At 51.6% G+C, this 16,108-nt stretch overlaps 1 protein-coding gene across 1 annotated transcript in view; it reads right to left on the bottom strand.

The window, feature by feature from the left end:
* Positions 1–13,945, bottom strand: part of TMEM132C (transmembrane protein 132C) — a 224,129-nt gene extending 210,184 nt beyond the window's left edge. Inside the window, exon 1 of the mRNA XM_044244405.1 lies at positions 13,829–13,945. Within this exon, the coding sequence (XP_044100340.1) occupies positions 13,829–13,945 (117 nt within the window). The remainder of the gene's footprint in view (positions 1–13,828) is intronic.
* Between the last annotated feature and the right edge of the window lie 2,163 nt (positions 13,946–16,108).

The raw sequence follows: 16,108 nt of genomic DNA, 5'->3' as shown, positions 1-16,108 counted from the left end.
CCCCACATATGAGTCCCATTTTCCTGCTGGTTAGCATCTGCAGTTTTGTTTGGTTACACCAGTATTTAGGATGATTATATTAATGAGAAGTCTTAGGACACAAAGTAGAAAATGCTTTCCTGATGGTGAAGTAAATAAAAAAAGAAAGAAAGAAAGAAAGAAAGGATACACCAGAAGATGAAAGCGATTTTCTCTCTCATTATATCGTCTTTACCTTTTGTCTCGTGAAAGAGGACGTTTGCACAGAGCCTCCTGAGGAGAATGGAGTATGTATAGCAGAGAATTCTTAAAAGTCAAGGAGAAAAAAAAAAATCCCTAAAACGGAAGATGAAATCTTGGCCTCGTGAAGCCTGCCATCATTGTGACCCAGAAGGATGGAAACAATAGCCCCAATCAACAGCCTGTGGGTCTGGCTGCTCATCTCCTAGCTCTCATACCACGTGCTCCTTTCAACCTTCAATGGCCCCCTTGTGATCCACACTCTTGCCACCTCATTTTATACCTAAGGAGATGGAGGCCCAGAGAGGGTAAGTTTCTTACCCAAGGTTACACAGCTAGGAATCTCAGAATCAGGATTTGAACTCAAGACCCATGTGCTCACCTTTATGCTATCCTGCATGGAATTTGGAGTTAGGGTGCCAGAGCTTGTTAAAATAATTAAATATTTAAAGTAGTGGTGAGAGTATTCTTCTAAGCACTGCATCAGGGCAGAGATGCTGAATCCCAGCTTGCAAGTCAGGTTCACACTGAGGAAGGAATGACTGAGAGATGGAGCCCCTGGATCCAGCAGTACCTGAAGCTGGATGGTCTCTGGAGTTTTCCCTTCATGGCTTAAGCCAGTCCAAGATACGCTTCCTTTGAGCTAACCAATGTTCAGCTTCCTGTTCTTTATTGATAAGCCCAGTAGGCTCATGAGAAATGTTCTCATTTAGTATTTCAGGGGCAAGACATCAATCTTGGTCTTAACACTAATCTCCAAAAAAAAATCCATTGGGGGATATCACGAGGCATGCTTTTCATCGAACAAACATTCGCTGAGAGTCTTTCCCGTGTCCTATGCTGACTGCTTTTATGGGAAACACACAGGAAAGTAAGCCATGTTCCTCAGGCTCAGTGACTGCAAACTAAGGACAGAGAGCAGCCACAGAAGGGAAGGATGAAGATGGTAGAAATAACCATGCACGAGGACTGTGGCGGGGGGCCAAGGTCGGGACCCATGTCTCAAGGGAGGTGTCTGCATGGGGCAGAGATGCCAGGGGCGGTAAGGCATGCTACACTGCTGTTGCTTGGGGTGCCACGGTGACAAGGACCAACGTCCACTCAGTGTTGTCCTCGTCAAAGTCCTTACAGCATAGGGACACCTCCCCGCCTCCCTGCCCCGGCCATGGTGTCCAGCTGGAGCTGGGTGCTGGACATCACTGCCGTCTACAATGGCTCCAGAGAGATGTACCCTCCCCCCTTGGGAAAGGCAAAAACTTAACGAGCCACAAACAAGAGAGAGAGAGTGCAGAAATTTGGAAAGGGTACGGCAAAGCCCCATGCAGACCTTCCTTCTCCCACGTGGGACAAAGGCCTGATGCCAAAGGGGGAAGGATAGCAGAGCATGCAGTGAAGAATAGGGAGAGCCCAGGGTGCTAGGGGAAGGGGCAGAGACCCACCCTGGACTACTGGGCACTTGCTCCCAGGGTAGGGGTTGAGGGGAGAAAGGGGCAGCTACCTCACAAGCAAGAGATGTTGCTGGCAGTCCGTGGGGGGCACCATGTCGGCACCTGCTGGGGTGTACGATGTTCCTTCCACGGAGTTGAGACTCTTCCTGGTCAGGAGCTACCCCACAGACATACCCATCCATGGGCACAGGTGGACAGGTCCAATGTGTCCACCGTGACCCTCTCCATAATTGTCCTGAATTGCATATGATGTAAATGCCTATCGAGGGGGTGCTTACACACAGGGGCCACAGAAGAGAACCCTGTGAGGAACCAGGGGAGAGGAAGGGGCCCAGTCAAGAGGCCAGGTCACCCAGTTCCAATCCGGCCTCACTGTTTCCTGGCTGTGAGGGTCAGCTGCTTCCTCAGCTTGTCTGTGCCTCAGTGTTCCCATCCCTGCAATGCACGCAATATCAGCGCACACCTCAAGGGAACGTCAGCAGGTTAGAGCAGCTACTGTGCAAGGTGCTCAGAGCTGTGCCTGGCACCTGGCATGCGCTCAACACCACGGTCCGTTCATTCCAACCATAATGAGCCAGCGGCTGAATAGGACAACCACAGGCACTAGGGCAGGAACCTCTCCAGGACACAGCATGGGTGACAACCAAACAAATAAACAAACTAACCACAAGGACTGGCCTGAGTCACATTTTGCTGCAGATTATTTTCCCCACAGAAGTTTCCAGAAACATTACCCAGGACTTATTCACTAGCTCCACAGATTCTTTAAGGACCCAGGATCCCCACCTCTAATGCAGACCTTCATGCCCATGGTCACAACAATGCTGCCACCCATCCAGCCATTGCATCTGAGTTCCAGAGAAGAAAAAAAGGGAAGGGAAAATGTCTCTACAAGGTGAGTATATTGCATGATCCTGGTGTTTTTTATTGGCTTTCCTGGAAGACTCCCAATACACTTCTGCTTATAACTTCTTGCCAACATTGGTTCGTAATTATGCAGCTGTGAGTGAATCTGGAAAGATGACTATTTTTAACTGGGCACATTGCCACTGCCAGCAAATTAAAAAGAAAGAGGAAGGAAGCATAGATCCTGTACAGACAATCAGCATTATTTCACAATTATTACAGAAGTAGCGCATCCTTTATGCTAAATAATTATGTTAAAAAATAACCATCGATACTGGTATTTGTAAATACTAAGATGTTTCACATCATTCCGTTAAAACCACAAGAAAAATGCACGCACGCACACGAGTGTTTTGAAAGTTCTTTGTGATAATCCCACGTTTACAGAGGAGATTACTTGAGTAGAATCTTTTAGATGTTCACACGGAAAGCTGGGCTTTGCCGATGCTCTGGCTTACTTTATAAAACAAGAGAGGGTATTTGCATGTTAGTTACACAACTAAAATGCTTGAAGCAGCCACCGGGGGTGGGTGGGTGGGTGGTCAGGACTGTGGTTACCTGCTTTGACCTACTCAAACCACAAAACAGGCGCAGCCACGGTCCTACAGGTGCACGGCTTAAAGACAGGCTGACTTCTCCCCTCACTGATCTTTGCTCTTTGTTCTTCCTTCTAGTATCTGGCTTCAAAGGAGAGGGAAGGTAAGGGATTACACAGATCTCTGTACATCCCAATGCTTTGGTTTTAGCCTGGAACAAGGAGCAGTTGCTGGATGCTGGGCTGCCTGGAGGGTTTCCTCGGGAACAGCCTCCTATGGGGGGAGGGGTGTCCATCCAAGCTGCACAGGTGTCTCTGCTGCGTGACTTCCCTGGTGTGCCTTCCACACAGCACAGTTTACTGAGCACCTGCTAAGTGCCAGGGCGCTGTTCTAGACAGAGAAGGTACCCAGCGAACGAGACAGTCCCAGGAACAGGGGCACTGACACTGCAGGGGGAGAGAGCAGAAAACAAGGGGACGCTGGCTGGTGCTGGCAATCTGGAGAAATCCATGTGTCTAGGAGCTCTGTCCGGACCGGACTGCCCCAGCCAAAGCAGCTCTCGCCACTGGCTGACCAGCCTGAGCAGGAGCTCTCATTTTACCTAGCCTTCTGGCTCTTCCTCGTCTCTCCTAAAACGATCCTGGTAGACTGGTTAGTTCCTCTGCTTTAGGGCCTCTGTGCTGGAGAGAGTCCCTCCTACCAGCAAGGAAAACCCATGACCCGGAGACCCCAGCTTCTCTCTCCCCGGTGCCCAGGCCAATATCTGGAATGCGGGGCACTCCATACATACATTCTGAACAAAGGAATGAGTGAGGGAGGGAGGGAGCGAGTGAACAGAGGGACAGAAGAGATAACTAAGTGCCGTGTGAGCCCAGGGCCGTCCACTTCCGCAGCAGCCAAGCGGATTCCCACGTCCTGCTGGTGTCTCTGGCTTTGGTTCCTCGGGGGGCCCTCCTGAGAGAGGCTCGTTGAGGCCACAGAGCTCGGGCCCCAGAGAGCCCTTCTGGAAAGAGGGGGTAGGCTGCCAATCCTTTAAAATTAGAGGGCGCACGTGCACGTTCATATTCCTAGTTTCTCGTAAAGGATTGCAATTGGGGGCCCTACCAGGCTGGCCTTCCTGCTGGCAGCAAGTGGCTGGGGCCAAGAAGGAGTGGTCCCCATGGGTGTCCAGGTCACCGGAACCCCCAGTAGTGCCCTCTACGTCAGCCACCCCAGCCTCTGATCCCGTGTGCTCAAGCCCACTGATCCCAAAGGAGGGAAGCAAGCCCAGCGGACCTCTGCCATTAGGGAGGCCCCTGACCCAGACCTCTGCCTTGGCTCAGGCTCTCCGAAGTCGGGGGGAGGCATCGATGCTCTAAGAGATGGGTCCTCTCCCGGGGAGGATCAGGGGAGCCCCAGAGCGGGGGAACATTCCTAAGCTCCACCACCAGTGGGTGCGCTCTGAAGGGCCCAGGGGACGCCAAGGCCACAACCAGGCCAGCCGGGAGCCCCTCAGCAGCCGGTCACCCAAGCTGCCGACGCCCAAGACCCCCAGTCCTGTAGGCACGCAGTGGCCAGCCCCCCGCAGCACCCCACGCCCCCCCCACGAAACCAGGGCACCTCTCAGTGACCGAATCCGCAGCAACTCAGCTCCTCAGGATTTCTGCGTGAATCCACCCCAGAGCTCAGAAAACCCCTCGGCTGGCCTGCAGCCCTGGATCGAGGCTCACGTTTCCCATGCCAGGGTGTGCGAGATGCCTACATTTCCTTGAGCAGAAACTCCAAATCAGGGACCACCATGGAGTCCACATTCATTCACGAGCGGCTCGGGCCAGGACGAGGATGGCCCCCAGGCCAGGCCAGAGCCACAGAGCCCAGACTTGTCCTGTGGGTCCTAGAACTGGGTCGGGGAGGGGCACAACTCACAGCTCAGCCCAGCTTTGTAACCGCCTCACTCCCCCAACACCCAGCCATCCAGTGTCCTCTGCGGCCTAGAACCTTCGGGTGCACGAACGGAGAGGCACCAAAGGCCAGAGAAAAACAGAGTGCGCTGTGGTGCATCGAGTGCCGGGGGGCGGCAGAGGCCTGGAGAGGCATCCAGGCAAAAGGGCAGTGGCCCTGGGCCAAAAGCCTGCCTTTCTCTACCAGACATGGTCCTCTGAGCTGTGGGAGAGGGCTTGGTCAACCAGGTCGTCAAGAAGCAAGACGCCAGAAGCCAGGAACAGCCTAACCCAATCGTGCCCCAGAAGGCGTCCGAGGGCTTGGGGCTGTAGGACCTCATTCTTGGGCACCCTCCTGCTCCCCTCCCAACCTCTGCCAGCCTTCCCGACCCCGGACCCGCCTGCCTCCACTGCCACCACTGAGAGCAGGGCTTGGGGGAGGGGTTGGGAGGAGAGTGCAGAGAAACACAAGGAAGGGAGGAGGAGCGAAGTCCCACTTTGGGGGGCTGGCCTTCCATGGGGCCGAGGGGGACTTGGAGACCTCCTGCATCCTGGGGGAGCTCCATTGCAGATCCCCACATGTCAGGCACCGACCCTCCCTGCACTCTCAGAGAGGACGTATTCAGTGTTGGTTGGAGTGGGAATGAACGGTGCCAGGTTTACCCACATCGCAGACAGAAAGACCTGCGTCCAGGAAGGGGCAGGTGGGCTGGGCTGGGGAGAGCATCCCCACCCCGGCCAAGGAGGCCAGCTAGGCTCTGCTCGGTAACATGCCACAGAGAAACTGGGGACTAGTACCTCGCCCCCCGCCCACATGCCTGCCACCCTCCAGCTGGCCAAGGCCACAGGCTCTGGGCTCAGGGATGGCCTCAGTCCCGGCTCAGAGCCCGGGGCGGGTGTGGAGGACGCCGCTCATGTTCTGGAGCGCCTGGTGGGGTGAGGCTCCCCCCTACTGCCGGCGTCCGTCTCCCAATCTCAGCAGCAAACCCGCTCTCCCTGCCCACACGCGGGCTTTCCCACGGGTCCTCCCGGACCTTCAGAGCCGCGTCCCGTTCCCCTCCTTGCCGTCCCCCGCAGCAATTAAAGATGGAAACGGTGCCGGCGTGGGTGTTTAAACGCACCCTCTGTTGAGCAGACGAGTGGTTTTCTGCACGACACAAACAGTACGCAGGCTGGGTCTTCTCTCGTGGGCACTTACCTTAACTGAGCAACCTAAACGAAATTCTGGGGAAATGCAAACCAGACAGTCACCCCTGGTGCATCAGGTCCAGTGCTAGGAAGTTGGGTGTCTGTGTCAGAGATTTTCTGTCCCCTCCTGTGTCATCAAAACGGGTGGCGTGGCTCCAAAGGTACAAACTTCCACACAGAAAAGAAATAAGTCCTAGGGATGTACCGTACCACACGGCGACAAGAATTAACCATCCGTCTCATACATTTCAAAGTCGCACAGAGAGCAGATCTTGAAAGTTCTCACCATGACCAAAAAACACGTGTGACTGCGTTAGTGATGGACGTAAGCTGGACCTCCCAGGGTGATCATTCCACAGTATAAACACTGAATCATTATGTTGTACACCTGACACGAATATGATTTGATACGTCACTTGCATCAATGATCTCTCCATAAAACAATTCCTGCTAGGCCGTGCTATGCCCATTGCACAGATGGCAAGAGTGAGGCTGGCAGGTTAACGAAGGCCCCTCATATGGGAGCCCAGCAGAGCGCCACCCAAATTCCAAACCAAAGCCCTTCTCACCACATTTTCCTACCTGCACCTGCGGAAGTTCGCAGTTGTGGCCCGTGAGGGTTCCAGGCTGTTTCCACACAAAGCAACCACAACCACAAAAAAATCAAGATGTGAGGCCATGTCCGAGGCTGGACTGTTACAGACTCAGGGCCTGGATAGGGAGGCATACTGCCTGGGGGGGCTTCTGGGGACTCCGGTTGTGCAGCATGGGCTGTGAGGCTGGTAGCCTGCTGAGGCTGGTGAGCGTCACTGGGGAGTGGAGGGAAAGCCGCCTCCTCCCCACTGTGGAGCTGGTCTTTGGTGCCACCACAGTGTGTGGGGGGAGCTGGAGGGACCAAACGTTCACCTGACGAATGAGGTCTGCTTACATGAACTCAGAGTCCCTCGAAATAGGTGAAAAAGTCAGAACTGAACGCGACATGTTCATAAGACGGACCCTCTCCAAACTGGGGGGACCCGAGGGGACTCCGGTGTCACATGGTGGCCTCTTGAAGCCGACAGAAACGCCACCATATGTTGGGTCGCCCAGGGGCCTCACTTGGAATCAGGGAAACTGCTATCTGATCTTTGACACGTGAGACAAGAAGCCCTCCCCTTAAATGCTCTTGACCCCTTACAAGGTCCTTAAATGCTCTTGTCCCCTTGGCCTGATGGCAACCACATGGCAGCCATGGAGCTGCCTGCACCCCGAGATGCCCCCCGGCTCTGCCGCTTGGGCCCGGGTCCAGCACACCCAAACCCAGCAGCCCCAAGGGGACCCATCACAGCTCCCCCTCCAAAACCTTCTCTCCTTCCCTTCCAAGAAGGAGAAGGCCAGACTTCTGTACCCCCAGCCGTGATTTAGGTCGTTCGCTCATTGGATTTTTCCCTTGGTCCCTTTTCTGGAACCCGACCGCCTCCTTTTGTTTTACACCTTAAAAAAATTTTTTTTATTCTCTCTCTTTTTTTTTTTTTAAACCGATCAGGTTAGCTAAACTCCACACCCGGGATGAACGATTCGCTGGTGGTACATCAGCTGAACAGATGCTAGTTTTCTTAGTAGTCTGAAAAGCCCAGCTACTTAGATAATCCCCAAATGCCCCGGTTTTGAGGGATTTCTTAGTTAAAAAGAGCAGTTACAATACCGAGGTTCCTCGAAGCCTAGCACGGCTTTGCGAGCTGTTAGAAAAGCACAGTGGCTTAGCCCCCTTTATCCCAGAGCTTCGGATTCCCTCCTGCATTAATTGTGCCTTTCTGGGAAAGTACTCGCCTGGAAAAACTCATTCAAGGGACCTCTGAAAACCCCGACGGTCCCCTGGCCTGCCAAGACAACGGAGGGGAGGGAGCAAATAGAAATCCCCTGGGGCTGGAGGGAGAAATTTGGGGATGATGAAATGATTAGGAGAACAGGGGGGCTTTGTGTCATTAATCTGACCCGACTTAATCTTGCCCTGAGTCCAGGGACACCCAGGGATTCCCAGTCGGGTGTCCAGAGCGTGAGCGCCATGGGAAATGGCCCGCGCATCCATCAGCGTGGAGGGTAGATTTGGGCCTCACGGTGAGGTGCCCAGATCCATTCCCGCAGGGTGTCTGTCTCGCGGCTTAGGGGAACGACTGAGCCGGGGGGCCGCTGGCCCTGTGAAGGCAGAAAATGCACCCACCCCGACTCCCTTGTAAGTTTCTGCTCTAGAGAAACACACACACACACTTGCTTGTACACACACATACACCAGGCTCACACACATGCACACGCAGACACAGAGACACCGCACAGACAGACACACACACACACACCACATGCATGGAGAGAAATGCACAAGGGGGTTCATTGAGGCCTGAGGTTTGATGTCGTTGGCCGTGAGTCTGGGATTAATGAATCGATGACAATCTCTTAAATCAGGGCCTTTACACAGAAGCATGCGTGAAGTCAGGGTATGCGTCTGTGGGCGGACAGGACTGTAGTGGCCAGGGGCTCACAAGGGGCAGTGAGGTTCAGATCGGCTAATCCGGCGTTCACGGCGACTTTTGGGAACACCACCACTGTGGATGAGGCGATTTCCCTTGGAAAAGATGGGAAGTTCGAACAATGTATTTGGCTACACCGTTCTTTAACATCCTGCGGCATGTTTCTTACGGAGAATGGACAATAGCCCAGGCATTACGGATCTTGTGCAGAAAAAGTAACGTGCAGCCGTAGGTTACTGTAACACAGAACATGGAGAACCTGGGGTGGGCGGGGGGGAGTGAGGGGGAAGCTGAGCCTCGCAGAACACCTGCTCCCTTACTTTAAACAGATTCCTTCATCTGATTCACCCAGACGTCTGCCGACACAGCCCGTCACCATCCACGCGTCCCACACACCATTCCTGGACACCTGCTGTGTGTCAGGCACTGGTCGAGGCCCTGAGCTGAAAACAGTGAACAAAAAGTGTCCCAAAACTTGCCTTTCTGGCACTTACTTTCCGTTGGGAGAACAGGGCAGCTGGAAGGTAAAGAAGCGTGGTAGGCTGTGGGTTCGATTTTGGTAAAGGTTGTTGGGTAGAACGAGGCTTATAGGGGGCAAGCCTGGTGTCCTTTTGGCATGATGACCAGGGAAGGTCCCACCGAGAAGGTGACAAGGAGAGAAAAGGTTGACGGGAAGCTGATCTCACTGGGAAGGAGCGGGGCGTGGGGGAGTGGGGAACGGACTGACTTGCCCAAAGTCCCTTAGCGGAGATGTGACACCACTTCCTTCCCTTTTCAGCTGTCCTAACGGACTGGCCCCGGGTCCCAGCACAGTGTGTGCTCCTGGGAAGTAGTTCTGGAACAGAAGCGGACTCTGACCCCATTAGAATATATATCCCCCCTCTTTGACCTTACGGTGGGTTGAATGGTGGCCTCTACAAAGATAGACACACTCGGAACCCCCCAGTTCCTGCGAAGGTGACCCTATTTCCACGGAAAGGGGTCTTTGTGGATAGAACTAAGGATTCTGAGATGAGAGCATCCTGGATTTTGGGTGGGCCTTTTAAGAAACACAAGAGGAGAAGACGCAGAGAAGCGAAGGCCATGGCGACAAGGAAAATGGAGTCTGGTGTGATGCAGGCACAAGCCAAGGGATGTTGGGAGCCATCAGACGCTGGGCAGACGGGGAATGATCCTGCCCCAGAGCCTTCGGAGGGAGGGCACTTAGATGTCTTGCCTTCTTCTAGAACAGCGAGGATACATTTCTGCTGTTTTAAGCCCCCCAGCTTGCGATCCTTTGTGGAAGCCCAGATAGAAAAGCCAACCAGAGCCACCCAGGTCGTGGGGGTCGATGGGCCAAAGCAAGACAAGGGAAGACAGAGGTAGATATCCGCCAATCCATGCCAACACCACCAGGGACATCAATCTTCTCTCTCTGTCCCTACGACCTGCCCCTCCACCCCACACCCTTCCCTTCCCTGAACAAGAACCTGACGGTGGCGCGGGACACGCAGCTCCAGCAGAGGTGCCCGGACCTCCTGCACCTTGTAAACCCGTCCTCACCTCCTTGCTGAGCCTGGAGAAATCTGTATCCCTGCAACGACCGTACCGCCGGCATCGAGAGACGCCCTAACACTGCCAAAGAGTTCTTTGATGAGGGCAGCCTCGAAACCATGGTCTCCTTCAAAACCCGGGAGAGGCATCAACCACGTGTCTGTTAAAGCTCGATCTCCCCACTGTGTAATGAAGGTGTAAATGAGCAGTTGTCCTTTGATGCTTTTGAAACACTCTGTGCTCTTCTTACATCTCCGGGCCAACATTTCCCACGGGTACAGTCACAGACCTGAAATACCAGTCAGATGACTTGGGTTCCCGGGCCCTTTCTCAAGGGCGGGTCACCCCGTGCCCAGAGGTGACATGGGCAGAAAGGCGATCCGAGGTACACCTGTGGGGACGTCAGAAGTCCAGCTTGCCCCACGCCTGTAACTGCCCGACTGAGGGCAAGATCCCACGTGGCTCCAAAGGGAAGGAAATCGATGCCAGAGAAATATGGATGAATCTAAATATATTTAAATATTACATATATTATATTATATATATGTATATATAAATACATAAATTCAGCCAGCCCCAATGCAGCTTCCTTGTGCAGACCTCTATGTTCTCTGCTCCCCGTTATCCTGTGCCATCCAATTCCACAGCATTCTATGCTATTCTATTTCCTTTTTTTTTTTTTTAAATACCTAAACTCTCCACTCAAATGATCTCACCTCCTTCCAGTGGGTCACCATGTGCAGTTTGAAAAATACCAGCCAGCCAGTACCTGTTATGGCGAGTTCATGAGACAAAAACGTACAGTCCGTGCATCCTTCAGAAAAGTTCTCAGGAAAGCATGACGGTGAAGAACAGGGTAAACCACCTGAGTTCGGCAAGTCTGCGGTATCTCCCTGCAGCATCAGGGAAGGAGATGTTTCTGCAGCTGCACACAGGTGGTATGCCGCTGTGATGTGTGTCTTTGCACAGGTGACTCACCTGGTGAGGAGGGCAGAGGGCTGAGCGCAGAGGACGAGGCAGTGGTGGGATCAAGCCCTTCCTCCTCTGTCTCTTTCTCTTATGCTTTCTGTCATCGGTGCACAATGGGATTAACACCCTGTCTGCATGATATTTTCTCATCTCTGCACTAAGCGTTCATTCATCCAACCAGTGTCTTTGAATGAAGCCAAAGTCCTGCTCTGATTTTCAACATCCCCTAAATGAACTCACAATTTGATCAGCCTTATCTAGGCTGAACCGCACCTGACCACAGGATCTGACTGGCTTGTCTACGGCCTCAAGTTATTGAGTGGGTTAGCCTCTGAATTCTATCAGGTCATGGCACGATTCTCTTGGTGTTTATTTTTTTATTTTTTTAGATTTTATTTATTTGACAGACAGAGATGACAAGTAGGCAGAGAGGCAGGCAGAGAGAGAGGGAAGCAGGCTCCCCGCTGAGCAGAGAGCTCGATCTGATACTCAATCCCAGGACCCTGAGATCATGACCTGAGTCGAAGGCAGAGACTTAACCCACTGAGCCACCCAGGTGCCCCATCTCTTGGTGTTTAAAGTCAATATTGTGCTCTAGGCGATATTCTGGAGGCTTTTTTTTCCCCTTCTCAAGACCTTTGAGCCAGTCATCACAGGAATTTTATCGTGAGACAAGTAGAAAAGTTTCAGATTCCTAGGAAAACACCCCAGAACACATCCTATCAGCACTCACAAAAGGGAAACCCTGAGACCTTCATAAATCAGAAGAAGAAAGCTAATCTCTTCGAAGCACCTGGTTACTTGGAGCCCAGGAGATAATCAGGGCAGGCTACTGTGGCGCTTCTTTCGCTTCTTTCGTTTGCTTCCTCTTAAAATCTCAGCTGATGATTTCCAACATTCTCGTGGTGTTTACAGCTTGCTGATGGTTAACAGCTGCAACGTCCTCTCTCTCTCCTGAAGCCTCCGCCAGAGGAAACACGGAAAATCAGAACAGACCCAGAGCAGCCATGGCTTCAAACCTGGCTGTTCCCCTGGCTCTCAGAATACAACCAAACCTCTTCTTGTGGCCCTGAAGCCCGAGTTTTCCAAACTCACACTCCCAGCCTTCTCCTGACCTGGCCGCCACCATTGTTCCCTGACACATCATGGTCGTTCGTGCCTCCTGCTTGATCCCTGCTCTCTGCATCCGTGACTCTTTCTGGACTCTCGTTCCCTTGCTCTCTGTCTCTCTCTCTCTCTCACACACACACACACACACACACACACACACACACACACTTCTATACATGCCTCATTCCCACACTTGTCACCTCTGTGGGTAGCACAGTGGTTTGAACTGTGTCCCCCACAAGATACGTCCATGTCCTCATCCTTGGTCTGTGCATGTGACCTTGGGGGCAAAGAGGGTCTTGGCAGATGTAGTAAGTTCAGGATTTCCGTGTGAGTTAGCCTGGACGTAGGGTGGGCCCTACATCCAATGGCCAGTTTCCTTGTCAGAGTACGGACGGGGATATTTGAGGCATGCAGGCAGAGAGGACAAACAGAGGGGAAGGCCATGCAAACACAGGGCAGAGACTGGAATGATGGGGCCACGAGCCAAGGATTGCTTGCAACTACCTGAAGCCAGAATGGGTGTGGGAAGAATCCTTCTGAAGAAATGCTAGAAAGAACCAACCCCTCTGACACCTTGGTTTCAGCTTGGTGGCTTCCAGGAACTTCTATTGCTACAAGCCACCAATGGCAATGCGGTTTTTAATGGCAGTCCTGGGAAATGAACACGGGGAGACACCCTTAAACTTTCTAGTGAACTAGCGCCATCCACTTTCAGCCATGCTCCATCCACTCTGTGCTTTCTACCGGGGAGATTTTGTCCAATAGAGGATGTTTGGCAAGATCAGAAGGCACTTTTGGTGGGAACAACTGGGGGATGTTTCTGGCATCTACTTGGTAGACACCAGGGATGCTATTAAACATCTCATAAGGCCAGAAGGCTCCCCTACAGCAGACTTGGCTGGCCAATGGCTAATAGTACTGAGGTTAAGAAACCTTGTTCTAACCCACTATTTACCTTCACTTATTTTTATGAGCCTTATCTCTGCAAGATGGGTATCATGTGATTATTCATTTATGGCTTGATTGTGTCTCCTACTCTAGAATGTAAGTTCCAGAAGGACAGAGACTGTGTCTTGTTCCACATGAGGTCCCCAGTGCCCAATACATCATCATCAGCACCACCATCATCACCACCATCACCATAATCATCATCACCATCACCACCATCATCACCATCATCACCATTACCATCTCCACCACCATCATCCCCACCACCATCACCACCCACACCACCATCATCACCATTACTATCACTGTCATCATTATCACTATTACCACCATCATCACTATCACCATCATCAGCACCACCACCATCATCATCATAACCATCATCATCACCATTATCACCATCACCATCATCATCACCATTCATCATCATCACCAACATGACCATCACCATCAACATCACCACCACCTCCAACATCACCACCATCACCATTCATTATCACCACCACTACCACCATCACCACCACCATCACCACCATCATCATCACCATCACCACCATCTCCACCATCTTCACCATCATCACAATCGCTATCACCACCATCACCACCACCATCACCACCATCTCCACCATCTTCACCATCATCACAATCGCTATCACCATCATTATCACCACCACTACCACCATCACCACCACCATCACCACCATCACCACCACCATTACCACCATCTCCACCATCTTCACCATCATCACAATCGCTATCACCATCATCACCACGACCATCACAGCCATCCCCATGTGTCCTGGTTTACCACGAGTCAGCCATCACTCTTCATACTTCACCTCAATTAACTCATTATATGGAAAGGATCTCTCTCATTTTCCCCTTCTGAGATGAGAAAAATAAAGCACAAAGAGGGTAGGTGGGGAAAGTGGGATTTCAACCTAGGAATACACACTCCAGAGCCCATGCTTTTACCTAGTCTATACCTTAAGTCCAGCCACTTGCCCGAATGAAGCATGGAAGTCAGGCTGTGGCTCCAGGAGTGGAACCCACTGAAAACGGAGCATGGAAGGCCACCCATGCCTCCTCCCCAGGCACCTTTCCGGTCTCACCTCCCTGACTCTCATGTTATGGTATATGAATACAGAACTGCCTGAGTGTCTTCTAATACACTGAACAAATTTAGACCTCCCTTCCTTAGCTCATGCCTCTACCCGCTGAGCTTTTTCTGTCTCCCCTTCTCCATTCTCAAGTGACGCTGCACTTATCCTTTAAGATAAACTCAGTAGTCAACAACTTCGGATTTTCTCCAAAGCCCTATGGGGCCAGGTGCCTACTTTCTGTGCCCTGTGACACACCGCACATCTCTCTATCTTACGGACAGGATAGAGAAGTCATCTGCCCAGGAACTGTCTGCATTCATCATTTCCCCTTTGGCAAACACTGCTAGCTCCCTCCCCCTCCCCTTCTTCCTCACCAAGTGACACTGATTGTGTCGAGTTCAGCAAGGTGGTAATAAACTGGTCAACCAACCCCCAATCCCATTCCCATTGGACAGTTTCCTCTATTTCCCAGCTGACCTAGAAAGTAGAGGCGATCCAACTCTGCTCATCTATAATTAAGGGCCTATCTGCTTGTGGGCAAGGCTTTTCCTATCTTGATAAGAAAAAACCAGAAAGGACTGACCCCCCTCGTCTTCCTTTCTTGACCAAGGATGTGACACCTCAAGGGAAATAAGTAAATTTTGATCCTGAGGAAAGAAGCTGAAAATGTGAGGAAAGCCAAGCAGAGAGATAGAAAGACCCTGGGTTTCTGAGGACATCTGAGTCACTGAACCACATCTGGAACCCCTGCCCCCACCTGCCAGACTCTTGGTATTAAAAATAATTATAAGCCTTTGTGTTTTACCATATTATTACTCGCAGCCAGAAAGATTCATGAGTGTCCTAATACCCTTATGGCTGAGCACATAACATACAGGCACAGCACAAAGCACCTAGCCTTTCAACCAGATCCAACCCCGTGCTACCCATGGATGGTGTCATATGTGCCCCTAAAAAACTGATTTTAGCTCATTGCATTATGGAATGGCTCAAGAGAGAAATCCAGCAACGGGTTGGTTTCGTACACTTCTAAACACCCTGTTTTAAAAACTAAGCATATTTCTCTCTTAATTGTGGATCCTCTAGAGCCTAGAGTTCAACTGTCATCTCAGCCTTTAGTAACTGTTCATATAAGTCTTCATTTAAGCTTTTGGTTTACTAAGCTTTGAGTTTCTGCATCCTTCCCAGCCCCCACCTGTTCTTTGCTTCCTCTTTCTTATTTTCCTTTACTTACTCTTCCTGTCTTGTCAGCATCTTTGTAAGTCTCCTTCTTTGTACGAGACAGAATATAAGAAATTAATAAGTAGGCATTCAAATTTTTTTCTGTGCAAAGGAGTAGTAAACACGATGCCAATTTAGCTGAGAATAATTACTTGTCTACATCCCATCCGGCTCTTTGTCACCAGCAAAGCTCACCTGTACTCTCTCTCATACTCATTTCATCTGCAATCTCTGTCTCTCTCTCTCTCCCCCTCTGCAGTATCATTTATAATTTTCTGTGTCTCTCCATGGCTCGCCTCACGTCCCTATGCCTTGGTCCAATCTCAGACAAGACCTCTCCCCAGTGTGCCAAGATGGCGGCCAGCGATCCCAGAGACCAACCAGGCTGGGGTGGGACTCTGGATGAAGGTGAAGGAGATGTCTCACCGCACGAAGGAAACATCTTAAAACTGGGCTCATGGAGATGGTGGCACAGTTCAGTGAAGTTACTGAAAATCATCA

Source organism: Neovison vison, chromosome 3 (assembly GCF_020171115.1).
Source record: "Neovison vison isolate M4711 chromosome 3, ASM_NN_V1, whole genome shotgun sequence".
In the NCBI taxonomy this organism is placed as follows: Eukaryota; Metazoa; Chordata; class Mammalia; order Carnivora; family Mustelidae; genus Neogale; species Neogale vison.
The sequence above is the reverse complement of the archived record's forward strand: the minus strand, read 5'-3'. Positions and strand labels throughout refer to the sequence as shown.